The 18,776-nt window shown below is 58.0% G+C and overlaps 3 protein-coding genes across 17 annotated transcripts in view; all 3 read right to left on the bottom strand.

Annotated features, from left to right (window-relative positions):
• The window catches only part of PFKFB4 (6-phosphofructo-2-kinase/fructose-2,6-biphosphatase 4), a 43,807-nt gene extending 35,182 nt beyond the window's left edge, over positions 1-8,625 (bottom strand). For 4 of the 11 annotated variants that reach the window (XM_054550837.2, XM_054550836.2, XM_054550840.2 and 1 more), the window contains exon 1: positions 4,332-4,512. In XM_054550837.2, coding sequence (XP_054406812.1) covers positions 4,332-4,428 — 97 coding nt within the window. In that variant the 5' untranslated portion in view covers positions 4,429-4,512. Of the gene's footprint in view, positions 1-4,331; positions 4,516-8,519 lie in introns of those variants that run through there. The other 7 variants (XM_009239043.4, XM_054550835.2, XM_009239042.4 and 4 more) reach the window with 7 other exon arrangements.
• A 1,442-nt stretch (positions 8,626-10,067) lies between these two features.
• On the bottom strand, positions 10,068-11,158 carry UCN2 (urocortin 2). Its single transcript, XM_003776254.4, has 2 exons — positions 11,048-11,158; positions 10,068-10,482 (listed from the first exon to the last, which is right to left on the bottom strand). The coding sequence occupies exon 2, from the start codon at positions 10,468-10,470 to the stop codon at positions 10,132-10,134; it is 339 nt and encodes a 112-aa protein (XP_003776302.1). The 5' UTR covers positions 10,471-10,482; positions 11,048-11,158; the 3' UTR covers positions 10,068-10,131.
• A 269-nt stretch (positions 11,159-11,427) lies between these two features.
• Positions 11,428-18,776, bottom strand: part of COL7A1 (collagen type VII alpha 1 chain) — a 31,152-nt gene continuing 23,803 nt past the window's right edge. Inside the window, exons 92-118 of one of the 5 annotated variants that reach the window (XM_024245435.3) lie at positions 18,567-18,602; positions 18,425-18,484; positions 18,178-18,285; positions 17,956-18,027; positions 17,780-17,815; positions 17,590-17,649; positions 17,451-17,495; positions 17,199-17,234; positions 17,043-17,078; positions 16,910-16,966; positions 16,689-16,760; positions 16,123-16,194; positions 15,845-15,880; positions 15,436-15,516; positions 15,184-15,237; positions 15,056-15,109; positions 14,920-14,982; positions 14,477-14,539; positions 14,256-14,372; positions 14,008-14,085; positions 13,858-13,911; positions 13,625-13,673; positions 12,990-13,022; positions 12,764-12,850; positions 12,463-12,555; positions 12,134-12,331; positions 11,428-11,775 (exon numbers count right to left, since the gene is read on the bottom strand). In XM_024245435.3, the coding sequence (XP_024101203.3) occupies positions 11,759-11,775; positions 12,134-12,331; positions 12,463-12,555; positions 12,764-12,850; positions 12,990-13,022; positions 13,625-13,673; positions 13,858-13,911; positions 14,008-14,085; positions 14,256-14,372; positions 14,477-14,539; positions 14,920-14,982; positions 15,056-15,109; positions 15,184-15,237; positions 15,436-15,516; positions 15,845-15,880; positions 16,123-16,194; positions 16,689-16,760; positions 16,910-16,966; positions 17,043-17,078; positions 17,199-17,234; positions 17,451-17,495; positions 17,590-17,649; positions 17,780-17,815; positions 17,956-18,027; positions 18,178-18,285; positions 18,425-18,484; positions 18,567-18,602 (1,767 nt within the window). In that variant the 3' untranslated portion in view covers positions 11,428-11,758. Of the gene's footprint in view, positions 11,776-12,133; positions 12,332-12,462; positions 12,556-12,763; positions 12,968-12,989; positions 13,023-13,624; positions 13,674-13,857; positions 13,912-14,007; positions 14,086-14,255; positions 14,373-14,476; positions 14,540-14,919; positions 14,983-15,055; positions 15,110-15,183; positions 15,238-15,435; positions 15,517-15,844; positions 15,881-16,122; positions 16,195-16,688; positions 16,761-16,909; positions 16,967-17,042; positions 17,079-17,197; positions 17,235-17,450; positions 17,496-17,585; positions 17,650-17,779; positions 17,816-17,955; positions 18,028-18,177; positions 18,286-18,424; positions 18,485-18,566; positions 18,603-18,776 lie in introns of those variants that run through there. The other 4 variants (XM_054552179.2, XM_054552177.2, XM_054552178.2 and 1 more) reach the window with 4 other exon arrangements.

The raw sequence follows: 18,776 nt of genomic DNA, 5'->3' as shown, positions 1-18,776 counted from the left end.
GAGAAACAAAGGGCCTTGCTTGCCAGTGGGGGCTCCATCACTCCTGTGCATGCCCCTTGTTTAAAGGTGACCCAAACGGTGAGCCTCAGGGGCAGGAAGGAGGAGACCCCATGAAACAGGCTGACTGAGTGAGAGTGAAGAAACGTGCAGAGAACTCTCAGTATTAGCTAAGGTGAGAGGAAAACAAGTTAGGCAAGGCCTTGCCTCCTCAGGGCCGGTGGACAGCTGAGGCCCGCATTGTTTGCATAGTTCCCAGCCAGGTGGCCAGGCTCTCAAGCAACCAAGGGCAGTGCAACAGCTGCTAAGCAGGAGGAAATCCTGCATCTACCCTGCTCCCGCTGATGGGGCCACCCCCCCAACTGCTCCTTCAGGGACTCCCACAACCTCAGGACTGGGGATCTGCACTCCCTCTCCACATCTCCTATTTTCCCAGAGACAGCTCCAGCCTCCTCCCAAGGCATTTGGTGACATTTCCCTTCCCCCCTTCCACCCACATGCACAGCACAAGGTGGGCAGGCAGGGCAGCAAATCAGGCCTGGGTGCAAAACAAGGCAATAAATTACCTATCTCCTCTGCTCCCCAAGATAAGCTCCCAAGGAAATGACCCAAAAGAAAACCAAAGTTCAAGTGTATCACAACAGCTCTGCTTACCATAGCAAAACACTGGGAAATTCCAGCCATGAGAAATTGCCAACTGAGGCACAACAAGGAGGGAACACATTGCAGCCCTTGAAACAGAGCACGTGGACTAAGCGGGCTGGGTGCGCGGCTGCACCTGTGGCTCTGAGCCCACAGGACCCTGACACCGAGCAAACAGGACAGCAGAACACACTGTTTATAGCTGGGCGTGATGGCACATGCCTGTAATCCCAGCACTTTGGGAGGCCGAGGCGGGCAGATCACCTGAGGTCAGGAGTTCGAGACCAGCTTGGCCAACATGGCGAAACCCAGTCTCTACTAAAAATACAAAAATTAGCCGGGTGTGGTGCTGCACACCAGTAATCCCAGCTACTCGGGAGGCTGAGACAGGAGAATTGCTTTAACACAGGAGGCAGAGGTTGCAGTGAGCCAAGATTGTGCCACTGCACTCCAGCCTGGGGGACAAAGTGAGACTGTCTCCAAAAAAAAAAAGAACACACTGTTTATAACATTGAGCATGTGCGGAAGGAAATGTGAAGACATGTCGGCCCAACTTCCCTCATGGGTTCCTTTCCTGTAAATTCGCTGCAGGCCCCATGAGCTCTAGGAGCGAAGGGGCCCAAGGGGCCTCAGACATGCCTGGCAATGGGTAGTATCTATGTTCCGTTACTTCTACCCGAGGAGCAGCCACAAGTCCCTGGAGGGGGTGCCAGAATTGACTCCTGAACTGCAACTGCTCTCACCTCCTTAGGCCAGGCTGGGGAAGGAAGAGCTCTTTAAAATAAAGTAATGTGCCATGGAGGCCCTGTTCAGAGGGGACTGAAAGTCATCTCTCCTGTTGCCCTGTGCACACACCAGTCATGTCCTTACCCAGGAAGAGTCTTGCCACCTTTCAGCTGAGAAAAGCCATCAAACACCGTCCTTTCTGCAGTCCTTCCTGAGTCAGCTCTTGCCCCACCTGCCCCCAGAGTTCCTCCAGGTCTGAGCTTGGAGGCCAATGATGGGAAAGGTAAAAGCCTCCCAGCCCTCAGGTGTGGCTTCAAATTTTATCAAGTGGGGGTGTGCCTGTGGGAGTGGAGGAGGCACAGTACATCCCTCAGTCCACCGGCCCCTAGTGCCCTGAGGATCTGGGGACTAGACTCCAGAGAAAACCCAGTACAAAGCACAGACCAGCAGTGGGTCCTGCTTCTTCCTCCTCACAAAGCCCTGGGACCAAATCCGCTTCCAGCCCCACCCACGCCTTCCGGGTCCAGACTGTCCTTGCAGTCACTCAACCTACAAGTCTACTATGCAAAGGGTAAAATGTTGCCCAAATGTAGGCACTGGGAGCTAGAGGTGCTGCATGGGCAGGTTCCATGTTCCTTCACTGCTTACCCACTCCCTGCTGTGAACCCTGAGGCCCAAATCCCCACACAACCTGCAGGTCTCATCTTTGGCCTCTCAGGTGCTACCTCCTCCTCCAGGAAAAAGTGCGGACCTAGAACCCAGCCTACCCCAACACCCTGAGACACTGTGATGGCACGAGCCCCTCAGCTCAGGCCAGAGCCACATTTCAGTTCCACACTTAGAGCCTGGAGAAATACAGGTCCTGCCTCAGGAGCTATGAGACCTTCCCATTGGGCCTCAGCTTCCTCTCACCTGTAACGGGGGGTTGGCTTGGAGCTGATGCATCAATCCCTGACTCAGACATAGTGAGAAGCAAAGAAAGAATGGTAGTAATGACAGAATACCCTGCCTCCGCTTATTGAGGACCTACTCCTTAAAGGCTCACAGACTTGGCTGGGCATGGCAGCTCATGCCTGTAATCCCAACACTTTTGGGAGGCCAAGGGGGGCAGATCATTAGAGATAAGGAATTCAAGACCAGCCTGGCCAACATGGTGAAACTCCATCTCTACTAAAAATACAAAATTAGCCGGCCATGGTGGCGCATGCCTGTAATCCCAGCAACTTGGAAGGCTGAGGCAGGAGAATTGCTTGAATGCAGGAGGCAGAGGTTGCAGTGAGCTGAGATAGGACCACTGCACTACAACCTGGGCAACAAGAGTGAAACTCCGTCTCAAAAAAAAAACAAAAAAGTCCAGGTCCTCACTCCTTTCCTCTATGTAGTAATAGCAGCCACCCCCTAAGTCAGGACCACACAGCCCTAATAACACAGACTGGCTCAGCCTCCCCACCTCCAGAAGAGTCTCAAAGGAGGGGTGGCCATAGCCCTCAGGACTGAGTGTGCATTGTAGACAGCCACAGCCCCACCAGGACCTACATCACAATCAAAGCCATGAGTTACCACCACTTGGTCTGGTCAGAAACATGGCCCTCCCCTACCAGGACTCACAGTGTGGCCAGAAATACACACACCCTTCCCCCAGGACTCATATCATGATCAAAGCCATGGCCCCAGGCTGCTGCAGCAGGATGAACACAAAGAACTCTCCCCTTGCTTATCATACATAAGCAGAGGCAGGATCACACGGAGACCCAGGCATGTCACTCAATCTCCTGATCTCCATTTCACTGTCTGTTAAACTAGATGTTCTCTGAGGTCCTGGACAAGCTGTAAATTCATTACAATGTTTCAGTTACTCCTAAAACAAATCTTTCTTTTTCCTGGTAATAAAAAAGTTGCAGGCCAGGACCCACGCCTGTAATCTCAACACTTCCGAAGGCCGAGGCCAGAGGATCCACTTGAAGCAATGAGTTGGAGACCAGCCCAGACAACATAGCAAGACCCTGTCTCTACAAAAAAAAGAAAAAAAAAAAAAAAAAGCTGGGTGTGGTGGCACACCTATAATCCCAGCTAATCGGGAGGTTGAGGTGGGAGGATTGCTTGAGCCCAGAAGGTCGTGGCTGGAGTGAACTATGATCCCGCCACTGCACTTGCTCCAGCTTGGGCCATTGAGCGAGACTCATCTCTTAAAAAAAAAAAAACAAAAAACTGCCATCTCATTTAAGGACAGGCAGAAACTCAAGGAAGCAGTTTAAACACCTGGGACCCTAGGAGAGGTGAGCCCCTTAGCAATTCCATGAATTTCAGAATTCTCCTAGCTGTTTCACTCTCCAGTTTTACTGTACACCCATGACCCCAGGTGGATACTTACATGTCCCGGGACACAGACACAGGCCCACATGGCATACTTTTCTGTCTCTATCCTGAGCACATCTGTGCTGAAACTCCTGCCCAAGCTCAGCTTTAAGGCTAAGAGGCACCCTTCCTCCTGTTGGAAAACTAGCCCACCTTTGAAAGTTCTGGGCTCAGAGAGGCCAAGTAATTCACCTAGGGCCACACAGCTCAGTTCCAGTCCAACAACCCGGCCCACACTCCTTGGCCAGGAGAGAGGGAAGGGCCTGGGGTGCCCACAGGGTCCTCCCCAGGCTGGGGGCGATGGGGATTGGAGTGGGAAGCGAGGGGGCCAGAGCCCTCCCCGAGGTGATGGTGGCCAGACCTAGCCACCGCCAAGCCGATATGCCCCCACACACCTGTCCCCGCCCCCTGCTCTGCCACACCTATCTCTGGCCCACCACTGTCACGACCGCCTCACCTGTCCCCAGCAGCCTCCCCAGTCACGACACCCTCACCTGTCCCCGGTTCCCCATCTGTCTCCCGCCCCTTCTCCATGCGAGACCCCCGCCCAGGCCGCCCTACCCACCCATCCCGGTGCACCTCCCACCCCCTCCCGGAGGACCCCGCCTCACCACCGCGCTGGCAAGCGTGCAGAGCGGGCCGCCCATTGCTGTATGGCATCCAGATCTTCTTCAGGGGGTTCTGTGTCAATTCCCGTGGGGACGCCATCCCGGGGCCGAGATGAGTCGGACTGCGCCGCTTCCAACCCAGCAGTCGGGCCACCTCGGGCCACCCGAGGTCCCGCCCCTTGGGCCCCGCCCCTCCTCAAGCCGCGACAGCCCATGTCTATCTTCCCGCAGGCCCCGCCCCAGAATGAGTAGGCTCCGCCCCAGCTGAAAAGTGCCCGGCCTCCGACCACGCATGCCCAACTCACCTACCCGCCCGTTTTGGAACAAGTGGGCCCAGTTCTTCAGGCCAGGATCGAGAATGCGCATGCTCAACTCCGGATTGTACTGGCCCCGCCCCAGTTCAAGGCCCGGATTGTGCAGGCCCGCCCCGGATGCGCAAACTCAGCGCTCCCAACCTGCCCGCGCTGATTTGCATAGGCCCCACCTACGGGCTCCGCCCTGGCGCTGCATCCCTGAGCAGCGGCACGCGGGAATTCTGCTACCTCCTTGCTAGGGAGCCCAGGGCCCCCAGGAGGGAGGGGATTTCATGCAGTGGGACGAGGCCTACGTGACCCGCACGGCCAGGTTGGTCAGAGCCGACAGGGGCCAGTAGGCCTGCAGTCCCAGCCGTCAACTCCGCTGCGCCCTCCTGCCCCCTGCTCGGGGTCCCCCTTGACTGCTCCGAGTCCCGGGACTCTTCCGTCGTCCATAGAAGCATGCTCAACCACGCTGGAAAAGCTCTTTTACCTCATGGATAGAGACTCAAGACACATTTCAATATTGTTCCTCTTTCTCTCTTTGCCTTGGCTGCTGGTAGCAAATGCGTGGGACTTTTTTTTTTTGAGACGGAGTTTCGCTCCTATTGCCCAGGCTGGAGTGCAATGGCGCTATCTTGGCTCACTGCAACCTCCGCCTCCCGAGTTCAAGGGATGCTCCTGCCTCAGGTTCCCAAGTAGCTGGGATTACAGGCGCCCACCACCACGCCCTGTTAATTTTTGTATTTTTAGTAGAGACAGGGTTTCACCACGTTGGCCAGGCTGGTCTCGAACTCCTAACCTCAGGTGATACGCCCTCCTCAGCCTCTCAAAGTGCTGGGATTACAGGCGTGAGCCACCGCGTCCGGCCGTGCGTGTCACTTAGTAATCAAGTACTTTGGGTACTCACTAAGCCCTGGCAGTATCTTAATTGTCTTTCCAGAATTTCACTTTTTACAATTTTTTTTTGTTGTTTTTTAGTATTTCGGTTTTTTTCCAACTAAAGTTTTACATATTTTTTGAAAATAATATGTTAATAACGTTTTCTCTTCATCAGGAAAATGGGATGTGCACACTGTCTTACAGTATTACAGTATAAATTAAATATGTCAATCTCTAAGAAATTCATTTTAAAATACGTTATGGTTGCCTTTTACTATATTTGTGTCTCCCTCTTGTCTTTGAAAATGCACTGGGGACAAGGAACAGGGGAGAGATCCAGAAGTTCGTAAACCCCTGGCTCACTTTCTTGTTTGGCCGCCACCGGACTCCTGCAGGCTCCCGCCTCCTCGGGATCCCCAGCCTCGCCTCTCCAAGCTTTATACACTCTGTGCCCCAGCCCCCACCAACACGGCTTCAACCTGAGCCACACTGCCCTCTAGCGATGTCGTCCACAACACCCCTGGCAGGTGCCCTGCATCCTCAGGTTCTCTCTGCCCAGTGTGTACCCAGCCAGGAGCCAGGTGTTGAGGGCATGGGACTGGCAAAAAGATTGGCCTCGTGGGCTATAGGTGTAGCACCCCCTCCCATGCCCTCCCTGCCACAGCCCTGCCTTGGATCAGTCCAAGTCCACCCAGCTCTTTAAAGCTTGGCAAGGACCCTTAAGATGAGTGACACAGATGTCTTGCCCACTTCATAGGAAATGAAGATTCCGAAGGTCCACATGCTGGAAGCCCATCTGGACCGTCCCCCAAACCAGCTCTAGCTGCTTGCCCTGGGAACACACTGCCCCAGGCAGGGTCAACAACTTCCTCCTTCCTCATCCTCCTTTTGCAGTATCTACCCGCTCACTCCTCCACCCCAGTCCCAGCAGATCTGAGCACATCCATGGGTGGCTCCTGATGAGCTGGGTGCCCCTCATGACCTGCTCCTCCCTACTTCTCCAAAGCCACTCAGTCTGTTCGTGACACAGTCAGCCCTCTTGTCTTCTGGCCACTGCCAAAGCCATCTTGGGGCCGCTGTGGCCTCTGAGACCTCATTACCACACGCCCACACCCTGTCTAACCCACAGCACTCATTGCAAAAGCTATCTCCTCTGATATCTACAGACACCCAGCACCTCCTCTGGCCTGTCCATTCTCTTCCCAGACCTCCTGGGATGCTAATCAAGGACTGGGGGTAGAGGACAGCTGGCCTGGGCAGGGGGCCAGGGCTATCTCTGGGAAGGCATCCTCACACCCAGACAGGATGAGCCTGGTTCCCAGGAAATGCAACAGCTCTGCACCTTCCTCTCTTCCCCAGAAAGTCTACCCGTGGCTGACCCAGGCACCCTCCTTCAAGTCCCTATGTCCAGCTGGAAGGCCACAGGTCAACATCAGGAGATGCCTGGGGTTCCTCCCCAAGGCCACGGTCCACATCTGCTCTGAGGATATTCTCCATCTCCCCTTCCATGACCCTGTTTGTCAGATGGGAAACTGAGGGTCAGGAAGAGGGAGAAGGGCCCAAGATCACAAAGCGAGTCCACAGTGCAGCATGGACTCAGCTCAACTCCCAGCCTTCCAGACCTTGCCTCCCACACTGCAGTGGAATCACACAGTCCACCTCCACATGTGTGCTCCCACTCCCCCGTGTCCTCTCCATGAGATGCTGTCCCAGTGTCTGCTCTCTCAGCATCAGCGGATGCCCGGTAGAATCCCTGGCCCTCATGGCTTTTTCCTCCTCAGTATATCCCAAAGTGAGCCAGCTGTTCTGTCCCAGGCGTGGGAAGTATGCTGGAATGTCTGTACACACGTGTGAACATGTTCTGCTCAGCTTCTGCGCGCGCGCGCGCACACACACACACACACACACACACAGTCTCGCTCCTGTTACCCAGCCTGGAGCACATAGTGCAATCATGGCTCACTGCAGCCTTGAACTCCTGGCCTCAAGCTATCCTCCTGCCTCAACCTCCCAAAGCCCTGGGTTTATAGCCGTAAGCCACCACATCTGGCCCACAAACCACCCTTTGCAGCATAAAGACCCAGGGGTGTCAGTGCATGCCACACAGGCCCACACACTGATGCACACAGAGACACTGGCACAGCTGCACATGCACACACAGACACACACACACTCACAAGTCCTGCACCCCAGCATGTGCAGAGACAGGCAGGCTGCAGTGGGGCCTGCTGCTCTCTGCTGCCTCCCTTCCCACATATATCTCTCCACCCCCACCCCTGCTGTCCACTGGGAGGTTCAGGAGTTTCCAGGAATTCCAGCTTCCTCTGGCCATTTCCAGCAAAGGATTGTCCCCTGTGTCTCCCTGGGCCCAGGGCTCACAAGGAGTGTGAGGTTCTGACTTCGGGGTATAGAACCATGTCACCAAGCAGCCTGGGAACCCTGATCTGCACTTCCTTCTTCCAGCATGCCACAGGGCGTACAGTAGGTGCTTAGGGATTCAGGACCAGCAAGGGCACACAGAAAGGGTTCAGAGAGGTTCATGACCAAACTGAGTACACAGCAGGTGTTCAGAGAAGCTCAGGACTGGCACAGGGCACACAGCAAACACCCTAGAAGTGCTGGTGTAAGGGCTAAAGCCACATCATGTGAAACCCATCCTAAATGAGCCTCTAGACTTCCCCAAACTGGTGTGACCCCAAGAGGAAACCTGGACAAACATGATCCCTTGGAGGCCAGCAAAGAGCAGAGCAGGAGGGCCTGGGCAGCTCCAGCTGGCGGTCCCTCCCCCTGGGCTGGAGGAAGACACTATTTATAGTTCCCCCTTGGCCCAGCCCCTTCTCCCTTGCAGGGCGACAGTTTTCCCCCTCCTTCGGGCCACTGACAGATGAATTCCCCTCAGAGCACCCCTAAACCAGGAGAGACCCCCCCCAACACTCTCGCACCCCTCCAGCACCACCCTGACTTCATCCATGTCTTTCCCTAACCCCCCACCCTCCCCACGCTGTCCCGTGCCTACCCTGCCTGCTGCTCCCCGGCCCCAGGTCGGTCAGGGAGCTGCCTCCTAACGAGCCTCTGTCCATCCTGCAACCAAACTGGCCAGGGCCACTGCCCCCTGCAGCTCCAGAGTGGGGTCACCCCGCCCAGCACTCTGAAGAGAGAAGCGACTCCTGCGGCTCCTGCAGCCCCGCCTCCCCAGCCTGCCCTAGGCCCGCCCCCACAGGGCTGCTTACAACTGTGAGGGCAGCGCCAGTGCCCCCACTCCAGTCAGCCGGCCACGCTCTGGCCAGTACAGTCTCCCTCTCCCGCCAGAGCTGCCCATGCCACCCAGCGTCTGCCTTCATGTCCACCTAGAGTTGTCTGCACAGCCCAGAGTGCCTGCCCCCTCTGCGGGCAAGCCCATCCACACTGCCCAGAAAGTCAGTTCTGTCTCTGGCCCAGCAATGGAGTTGGGCTGTGAAATCAGGCAAAACCTAGTCCTTCCAAACCAAGGGACCAGGTCAGTTAACCGGGGAGCTAGGGAGGAAGGCAGAGAAGCCAGGTATGACTCACCCGCCATGTGTCGCAGCCTGGGTGCTCATGACTGGGGTTCTCGCACATCCCATCCTTCGATCGCTTTGTGTTTATTGAGCACCTCCTGCTGCAGGACCTCCATGTCTGCTACATACACAATGCTCACAGGCTTGCTGGTGTCGCTCTGCTTTACAGATAAGGAAACCGAGGCTCGGAAAGGTGAACACCTTTGCCCAAGACAATCGATGCGTGAAGTGGGACAGAGTTTGGTTGGAGCTCCGGCAGCCTGAGCCCCGTCTCCTGTGAGCCCTGCGTGTCCCTGGGTTGAGGCTGGGGATGCAGGGGTACGTGGGGAGGACAGGGCCTGGCCAGGAGTTGTTCTTGCTTCGTGCAGGTTTTGGGGACAAGCACCCACTCCTCTCAGACCCCTCACGTACCTTTACCCTGTTCACACACACTCATAGCTGTCAGAGACTCAGCCACACACACGCATATGCGCCCATAAGGCAAGGCTGCCATGGTCACAGGCTTCCTGTGTTCGGGACTTTGTGCCTGGAGACACCCCTCACAGCCCCGTCCATCTGGGGCAGGTGCTGCCTCATGGGGCACAGAGCAAGCAAGTGACCCTCAGCCAGCATTTCTCTGTGTGGTGGCCTATGGGATGACAGACCCGTGGGCCTCAGAGGGACTGGTCTTGGCGGCAGTGTTGAGCTCTTGTGTTGAGGCTCCTTAAAGTAACATGATGATGACCGCATGTGGCGGTGTCCAGGTGTTCTGTGACTATGGGGCACCCAGACATAGCAAGACTCACCACAGCAGTGACCTTACGTGGCAGCATCCAAGCTGTCCGGACATATATTAGGTCTGTGGGGCACACAGGCATGGCAAGACTCCATGTGGCAGTGACCCAACTTAGCAATGTCCAATGTCCAGGCTGTCCAGACACACTGTGACTCTGTGGGGCACTCAGATCTGATATGACCTGCATGGCAGTGGCTCCATGTGGCAGTGTCCAGACACTCTATGCCCAGATGTGGCAGCATCCATCCAGCTGTGTGGCTGCCCTCCAGGTCTTCCCATCCAGGGTGGCCCTATCACTGTGACCCCCTCCCTCAGGCTCAGCGGCGGCCAACATGGGCCAGGATGCGGGCATTGGTGGTGGCCTGCTCCCTGGCAGCCCTGGCCCGGGCTTGCTCCAGTAAGATCTGCAAGAGGCCGATGGGGACATCCAGCGATAGGACAATGCGCGAGCCAGGGTGGCGGGTGGGGCTGCAGTGGCTCTGGGCAGCCCACGGCCATGTGGGAACAGCTGAGGGGCTCTCTGAGGCTGCAGGTTGGGGAGTGGTCTGGGGAGAATTCTGAGGGTGGAGCTGGAAGGCTGGGATAGAAGTCACTTGGACAACCAGGACTCTGCCCAACATCAGGACCATCAGCACCAGCAGAGCACACCTGGTCATCGTGAGGTCAGGCTGCAAGGAGAAAATGGGCTCAGGGCAGGGGCTCTGGTCAGCTGGGGTCCATGGACAGAGACAGATGGCAAGGGCAGAGCGACACAGCGGGGGATGGAGAGAGAGGAAGACACCGAGAAAGGGGTTAGAGAGGCCAGGCCAGGCCAGAGACAGAGAAGGGGAGACAAGAGGAAAGCCAGAATGAGACAGACAGGCAGAAAGCAAGACAGAAAAAAAGAGACAAATCCAGAGACAGAGAAACAGCCAGAGAGGGAGATGGAGATGGAGGCAGAGCAAAATGGAGACTAGAAGAAAAAGACAGAGACAGAAACCATCCCAGAGACAGAGAGCACGATGGAAAGAAAGATTCAGACAGAGAGAAACACAGAGTCCACAGGAGGGCAGGCGGTTCTCAGCAGGAGAGCTTGCAGCTGATCCAGGAAAGAGAAGGGCAGGAATCGGGTCTCAGAGGTAGAAAAGCAGCCAGAGATCCCAGAGCCCCCTGGGTCCAAGCCCTCCATAAAGTCAAACCCCAGATCCACTCAACCTCCAAGATCCTTCCCATCCCGACCCAACCCAGTCCTACCGCCACCAGCTGCTTCTGGGGTAAGTCAGGCTGCCGTGGCTGCCTGGGGCTGGGGCCAGGCAATGCTGTCCTGTGGTCTGAAAGTCTACCCCGCTTCAGGGCCCATTTATCTCCCTCAGCCCCCTGGGGTGGGAGCTGGGACATGCTTCCTGGCATGAGGCAGCCCCCCACCTATGACTCATCCTTTCCGGGGGGCAGTGGAGACATGTCCTTAGCCCCCACCCTATCTACTCTTTTCTGGGGACAAGTTGGGGACTGAGAATCACAAGACAGTGACCAGGACTGGGCAGAGGGACTGTGTACCCACGCAGAATAATACCAACCCCCCAAGGAAACCTTCCCCCTTGACACCCCCATCTTCCCAAACAGTCACAACAGGAGCCTTTTAAAACAGCAGCTTTAATGCCCCCCAGAATCAGCACCATGTCATCACAGGCTTGGGTCAAGGGGCGGGTCAGACGCCAGTCACATCCGCTCACTGCCCACAGCCACCCCCCACAGTGAGTCATCTGCCAGGGTGGCAGAAGCCACAATGGGGGTTTGTCCCTGGGGGGAAGGCTAGACCCACGGGACCAAGTCACTGAAATAATGGATGTGCACACGCACGCTCACGTGCACACAAGCCTCTAGCACCAAGGGGAGGGACAGTGGGGTTCTGCTGAGACCGCGACTCCTCCAGGGGACGCTGAATCTCGGCTCATCATCTGGGCCTCAGTCCTGGGCAGTACCTGGTGAGGACAGGTTGGAAACGGTCGTCAGCCATCTGACCTTCCCCAGAGAAGCTCAGGCAGAGGCACCCAAGGGGAGGGAGCTGAGGCTATAACAGGAAGTGGGGGCTCTGACCTCAGAGGGGTCCATACTTAGGTCTTTAAAGGAGGGAACATGGCAGGGTACCCTACTAGGGGCTCCACGGCTGGGGCTCTATATTCAGCTCTTTGGTCTGGGCGTCTGCCCCAGGTCCCCCACTGTGAGGAAGCGTCTCCTCCAGGACCCTGACCTGGAACCCTGGCCCAAGGACTCCTCCCCCAGAACCCAATCCAGGCAGGCTCAGTGCCCAGTCCCCCGCTGCGGGGGCTCAGCCCATACCTGTCCCCTGGCTCTGGGCCACCCGGGGTGGGCAGCGGCGTTCGCAGGCCTCACGGGTCCCAAAACGGTTGGCATTCCCTCCACAGCCGCCATAGACAAAAGGGTGACAGGCCTCTGTGCCACCTGTCACAGCCCGATGGTACCAGCGCAGGGTGTAGGCAGTGCAGGAGCCCTCATCCAGCGGCAGGGAACAGGGGTCTGGGTCAATGGGGTCAAATCAGCAGGGTTTGTGGGAATCAGAGAGGGTTGAAAGGTCAGGGGGAGGTTAGCAGGGCTCAGCTCTGCCTGCCCGTCCCCAGGCCCCGCTGGGCACAGCCCCCCATTCTCACCATCACTATCCCAAGGGGTTTCAGGGTCCTGGTACTCCTCCACGGAATACTCGGAGTATTCAGAGTACTCATCATCCTCAGGGGGCACCCGCTCTGCAGGTAGGGCAGGGTGTGCTGGGAGCAGTGGCTGCTGGCCCCGGGGCAAGGTGGGCAGCACTGATCTCCACTGTGTGCACACAGTGCCCACGCGTGTACCCTGCATGCAGACCCTATGTGCTTGGCATGTGCCCTGCATTCATGGACACCCATGTGCATGTCTGGGCCCCACCCATAGCTGCCCCACGGGTTCAGCTGTCCTCACCTTCCTCCTCTGCGTGAGAGACGCGGAGCACAGGCACAGCATGGAGCTGGGAGCGGGCAGTGTCTGCAGCATAACTAGGGAGGGGTCCTGGAGCCAAGAGCAGGGGCCTCAGGGCCCTGAAGTCACCATGGGCAGCCATCCCAGCCAACCCCGCTGAGAGGACCCCAGTTGATAGGCAGGGCAGGGCCTGGGGCGAAGAAAGTTCTGGGAGTAGAAAACCACTCACGTGATCCAGATGCGATGAACTGACCCTGGCAAGCTAGAGGGGGCAGAGAGGGATAGAGAGACAATGACAGAGAAAAGGATGGGAAGATGGAGAGACAGACAGAGACACACACGCAGAGGGGTAGAGATACACAAAGAGACAGCAGGAGAGGGTAACAGACAGGAGAGAGAGGAAGAAAGAGGGTGGGAGGTAGATAGAGAGATGGAAAAAGAGAAGAAGGCAGAGGAGAGGGAAGTTGGGAACAGGACAACAAAAGGCGAGAGACAGAAGCAGGCCAGACACAGAAACAGGCAGGCGGTGCAGACAGAGACGAGAAGAGACAGCTTCACTCTGATGCCCCTCCCACCGGGTCCAGGTCAGGCCCAAGGGGACCAGCTCTGCTCCCACCATCATCCCGCTCCCCACACAGCCAAGCTGGACATCTGAGAACACTGCATGGCAATTCTCATCTGCCTGTGTGTCTCCCTCCACTGGGGACACATGTCATGTGTCAGTCCTGCAGCACATGTGTCCTTCTGTGTATCCATCCATCCCCCCATCTTCTTGACTGCTTGCCCTGTAAGTGCTAGGGGTCTGCCTGCCCTTGCCTAGGGTGCTGGGGTGGAGCGGGAGACTGCAGGCTGGGCACCACTCACCGCAGTGCTGACTCATCTCTTGGCGCACAAAGCCCCGGATGTCATCCTCCTGGGAGCAGAAGACCACGGGGACCATGAAGAACCCATGGCTCACAGGAAGGACATAGGGCACATAATGCAGGGACTATGGTGAGACTGCATGGAGCCAGGGCCCAGGGGTCAGGGTGCTGGGTGAGGGAGGCAGGGCCCCAGCCCACCCAGGCCCACCCAGGCCCATCCAGGCCCACGCTCACCGTCAGTGCAGCTTCTCCCTTCTCGCCTCGAGGGCCGGCAGGCCCTGGCCGCCCCTGTGTGCAGTAGATGGGACCAGGCTGTGACCTCTGATCTCAAGGACAACAGAAGTCACCCGGATCTCTGACCCAAGCCTGGGAATCCCTACTCACCTGCTCCCCTCTCTCTCCAGGAGCTCCAGGGGCCCCAGGAGCCCCCACCACTCTCTCTCCAGGGGGACCTCGCTCACCCTGTCAGACACAGGGACCAAGTGAGCAGGGTCAGAGGCAGTGGGGATCAGGAGTCAGGCAGGCTGGGGGTCACAGCTTCAGAGGTTGGGGCAGGCAGGCTGGAGGATGGTTATAAGGTTGGAAGGGTAGGGAAGTTTCAGGGATCAGGAGTCAGAGCTGGGGCCCCTTACCTTCTGGCCCTGAAGTCCTTCAGGGCCTCTGGGACCAACATTGCCAGGTGGCCCCGGGGGACCAGCGGAGCCATCATTTCCACTGGGGCCTGGGAAGCCCCCAATTCCTGGGGTTCCCTGGGGAAATATAGGACAGAGTCAGTAATCAGAGGCCCCAAAGATGGACCCTCTCCCAAAGGGCACGCTCCCCTCAATTCACCATGGCCATGGCTTCAACTCACCCGCTCCCCTTTCTCGCCCTGGTCACCCTTGGCGCCTGGCTGCCCATCAAAGCCTCGGTCACCCTGGGAACAGAAAAAGCATGAGAGACCTTCTGCCCTGAACTCCCTCAGCTCTGGAACCTCCCTGAACTCCCATGAGCTCCCTGGCCTAATGCCCAAACCTGTAACCCAAGCACCTGTGAGCCAACCAGATATGATCCCCATGACTCCAACTCCATTATAGCCCCCTGCCCTGATGCACATGCCCCCTCCACCTCCCATGCTTTCATCCTAACTCCACTGTGACCCCAACCCACCTTGACACCTCAAGACCAGCCCCACTTCAGCCCCCAAAGTCCCAACCCTCCACAGCCTTCCTTGTCCCTACACCCCCATGACCCAACCGTGAGCTTCCCTGCCCCATCCTGACTCCCTGTCATGTCCACTGTCCACAGACCCTGTACCTTGGGACCGATCAGGCCCTCCTTGCCAGGGGCCCCCAACTGGCCCGGCACACCAGGCTCCCCCTGGAGAAAAAAAGACATGAACTTGGCCCCCGTCCACCCGTGGCCCCCTCATTCTGAGTGTGCCCACACTCACCATCTCTCCTTTATGTCCTGCCAGCCCGGGGCGGCCTGGGGGACCAGCTTCTCCCTGCAGGCATCAGGCAGTGGGGTGAGCCTTAGGCCCCAGGCCACATAGCCCCCCAGCCCCCATCCCCTCTGTACCTTGTCTCCCTTCTCTCCATCAAGGCCACAGGCTCCCTTCACTCCCCGTTCACCCTGAGGGAGAAAAGCCGATGAAGAAGTGATTCCCAGACACCTCACTCTGTGACCCCCTTCACCCTGAAACCAACTCTCCAAACAGGCCTCAGGTACTCCAACCTCTGACCCAGCGCCCTAATATCTGACCCCAGGTCCCTCGCCCTTCAACACTAGGCCTTCTTGACCAGAAAAAAACCAATCTTGTTTCTTTCCTACCTTGAGGCCCCGGGGACCCATGAAGCCAACATCTCCTTTTTCTCCTCGGATACCAGACACTCCATCCTTTCCTGGGGATCCCTAGCAGGGAGAGGGTCCATGTGAGGTCAGAGGAGGTCAGTGAGGGACCAAAGAGAATTGCCCTGGATAGTGGGTAGGGAACACCATGGGGTGGGAGTCACCTCTGGAGGCCAGAGCCACTGGGGCTTGCCATGGGGACAAGGGTCACCATAGGCAGGGGACACCATCATAGGCGGCTACTGTGGAAGTGGGGGACCCTGGGCAACATGAGGACACCACGAGAGCACTGGGTCACTGTAAGGTCAAAAGCTACCACACTGGTGGGACCACCATGGTGACGGGGGCCCTCTGGGAACAGGGGGCCCCTGTGGGAGCAAGGGCATCTTACCGGGTCACCAGGGATCCCTGCTGCACCAGGTTGACCCTGTGAGAAACACAGATGGGGGAGCCCTTCAGTGGGACTGTCCCCAACACTGGCCCATCTGCTGCATGTGTGGCCACTCAGATGCTCAGCGGCTGGAGCCCAAGCCACACACAGATCCCGGGTGAACACACAAGGGGCCAGCAGCGAGGGAGCCAGAACCCCCAGCACTTAGAGGACCTCCAGGATGTGTGTGTGTGTGATGCTGGCTCTGGACCTGGGCCTGGGCCTGGGGCAGGACTTGCCTGGGGTCCCGGGAGTCCACGCAGTCCTGGCGACCCGGCTGAGCCCTTGTCACCAGGCTCTCCCTTGCTGCCCTGTGGGAGTGACCAGGAGAGGGATTCAGTCAGGACCAGATCAGGCTGGGGGCTTAGAATACAATGAGCCCGCCAGCTAGGGCAGAGCTCGAGTCACTCCTGAAAGGCCCTAGCGGCACGCCCTCCCAGCCTGTGCCATAGCAGGTGGAACTGGGGGCTGTAGTCCACGGACTGGCTCATTTCTCACCCCAAGGACTCCAGACCCTTGCCCCGCCTTCTTATCACTGGGTTCCTCATCCCATCTGAAGGAGCCCCCTTCCTGTCCCTATAGGGCCCCTCATAGGGCCAGTCCACAGAGCTCTCCTAACCTCACACCAAGGCTTTGAGACCTCCCTAGAGCCCCTCCTCTAAGCCACTCCATAGTCAGCCACAGAACCCCTTCCCCCTGAACCCCAGAAAGCCTCCTCCTGTCCTCCCCTCCTGCCCTCACAGATGCTGTGGAACCCCCATAGCCACAGGACCCCACAGAGAGTACACCACCCTCTTCCCTGTACCTTGTCACCAGGGTCCCCATTGTCTCCCCGAGGTCCTTTGTCACCATCCAAGCCCCGAGGCCCTCGTTCACCCTGGGTTGGTTTGGGTAAGAAGTCACGCACGGTAAGGGGCTGAAGGTCCCTCACCCTCTGGGGGTTTGAGTTCTCAGATGCCCTGGGCCAGCCCCACGGGGTCCCTCTCGCACCCAGGGGAGACCCAGTCTGCACGTGGGCCCACTCACCATGTCCCCCTTGGCACCCCGTGGCCCTGGAGGCCCCAGGATCACGGCCGAGTCTCCCTGAGGGGGCATGGAGGAGTCAGAGGAGTCGGGAGCACCCTGGCCCCTGCCCTGCCCTCCCCACGCCCACACTCACCTTGTCACCCTTTAGTCCTGCAGTCCCAACGTCACCCTATTGGGCAAAAGAGTGTGAGTCCCGCCCAAACTGGGGAGGCCCCGCGCCTGAATTCTAATATCATACAAGATCCACTCACCCACCCCACTCACGCCAGGACCTTCCCCACGTTCCTACCTTCTCCCCACGCTCTCCCCTGCTGCCAGGGGGCCCCTGTGTGACAGAAGGTGACCGTGAGCTACAGGAACCAGGGCAGTGGAGGACAGAGGAGGATCAGGGGGAGGAGGGAACAGTGGGGACCAGACAAAGGGGATGGGGTAGACGAGGAGGGCCAGAGGGCTAGGGAGGATGGCAGAGAGTCCTGGGGTACAAAGGGCACAGGCAGGGGACTGAAGTCACAGCACTGTCACTTTCCCCAGCGGGACCCACCGTGAGTCCTCGGGGTCCCTCCTGGCCGGGGCGGCCATCTTCACCCTGGATGGACATTAGGTTCATTGACTCAGAGGTTGGAAATCAGAGGCAAGAGCTGGGATGAAGGGAGCTTGGCTATGGAGTAGGACATACGTACCCGGACGCCTGGCTCCCCACGCTCGCCTCGGGGCCCGGGCAGCCCTGCTCCAGGGTCTCCCTGGAGACCAACAGGACACCGCGGATCAGTGAGGGGAATCAGTGGGGGATGCAGGGTCATGAGAGGTCAGTGGAGGCTGGAGGGGGTGACGAGGGCACAAGAGACAGCCAGCAGCACTTGTCCCACCTACCTTGTCTCCTTTGAGTCCAGAGGCCCCAGGTGGTCCCTGTAGGTCAGAGTGAGGTGAGGGTCCTGTGGCTCTCAAAGCGCCTCCCCCAACACCCCACAGTGTGGCCCGGCCCCCATCCTAAGTCCTCATGAGGACAGGAAATCAAACACGTGGGGCTTTAGGGCACCTCTACTCACCACTGACCCCGGTGGTCCAGGTGGCCCCAAGGGGCCTGGGACTCCTTCTCTCCCTGGGGGGCCTGCCAGACCCTACCAGAAAAATGGGGCAAGAGAGGCAGAGAGTGACTTGGGAACCCTCCTACCCTCTGCCCCCTCAAGACTGGGAACCCCCGAGGCAGGGCCCCCTCCTCACCCACCACGGATTCACCAAGCCCCTACATACTGTTCCCAGCCCCTCACCCGCTCTCCACTAGGGCCTGGCTGACCCATCTCTCCTCGAGGGCCTGTCTGACCCTGGAACCCAACAACACCAGGAGCACCGGGGGGGCCAGGGACGCCCAGATCTCCCTGAAATAAACACAGCAAAGGGAGAGAATGGTCAATGCAGGATCCCTCCCAGGACTCTCACCAGAACTCCCTCTTCCTCCTACCTCCAGCAGCTGCCCGGCCCACTGCCCCCACAACTGGTGATGGGGCATTGACTTACCTTCACACCTGGAGGGCCAGGAGGCCCAGGGGAGCCCGGGACCCCGACTCCTGGGTCACCCTTTGAGGAATAGAGGCATCAGATCAAGCTCAGGGAATCTCAGGACCAGGACCCCAGCAGGGACCCTTCTGGGTACACATACCTTGAAACCTTTGGGTCCTGGAGCCCCTTTCTGACCCTAAGAAAACCCAGCAAACAGCATTTGAGAGGGTAGGAACATGAGCACAGAGTTCAGACACGGGCCGAAAATATTCCCAGGGGAGCTCTGATGTGACCATGAACACATGGGAACTCACACATGCGACCAAGAATTGGCTCACAGGAGCTCAGACGTGACCGTGGCCTATCTCAG

The sequence above is a fragment of the Pongo abelii genome, chromosome 2, assembly GCF_028885655.2.
Source record: "Pongo abelii isolate AG06213 chromosome 2, NHGRI_mPonAbe1-v2.0_pri, whole genome shotgun sequence".
In the NCBI taxonomy this organism is placed as follows: Eukaryota; Metazoa; Chordata; class Mammalia; order Primates; family Hominidae; genus Pongo; species Pongo abelii.
The sequence above is the reverse complement of the archived record's forward strand: the minus strand, read 5'-3'. Positions and strand labels throughout refer to the sequence as shown.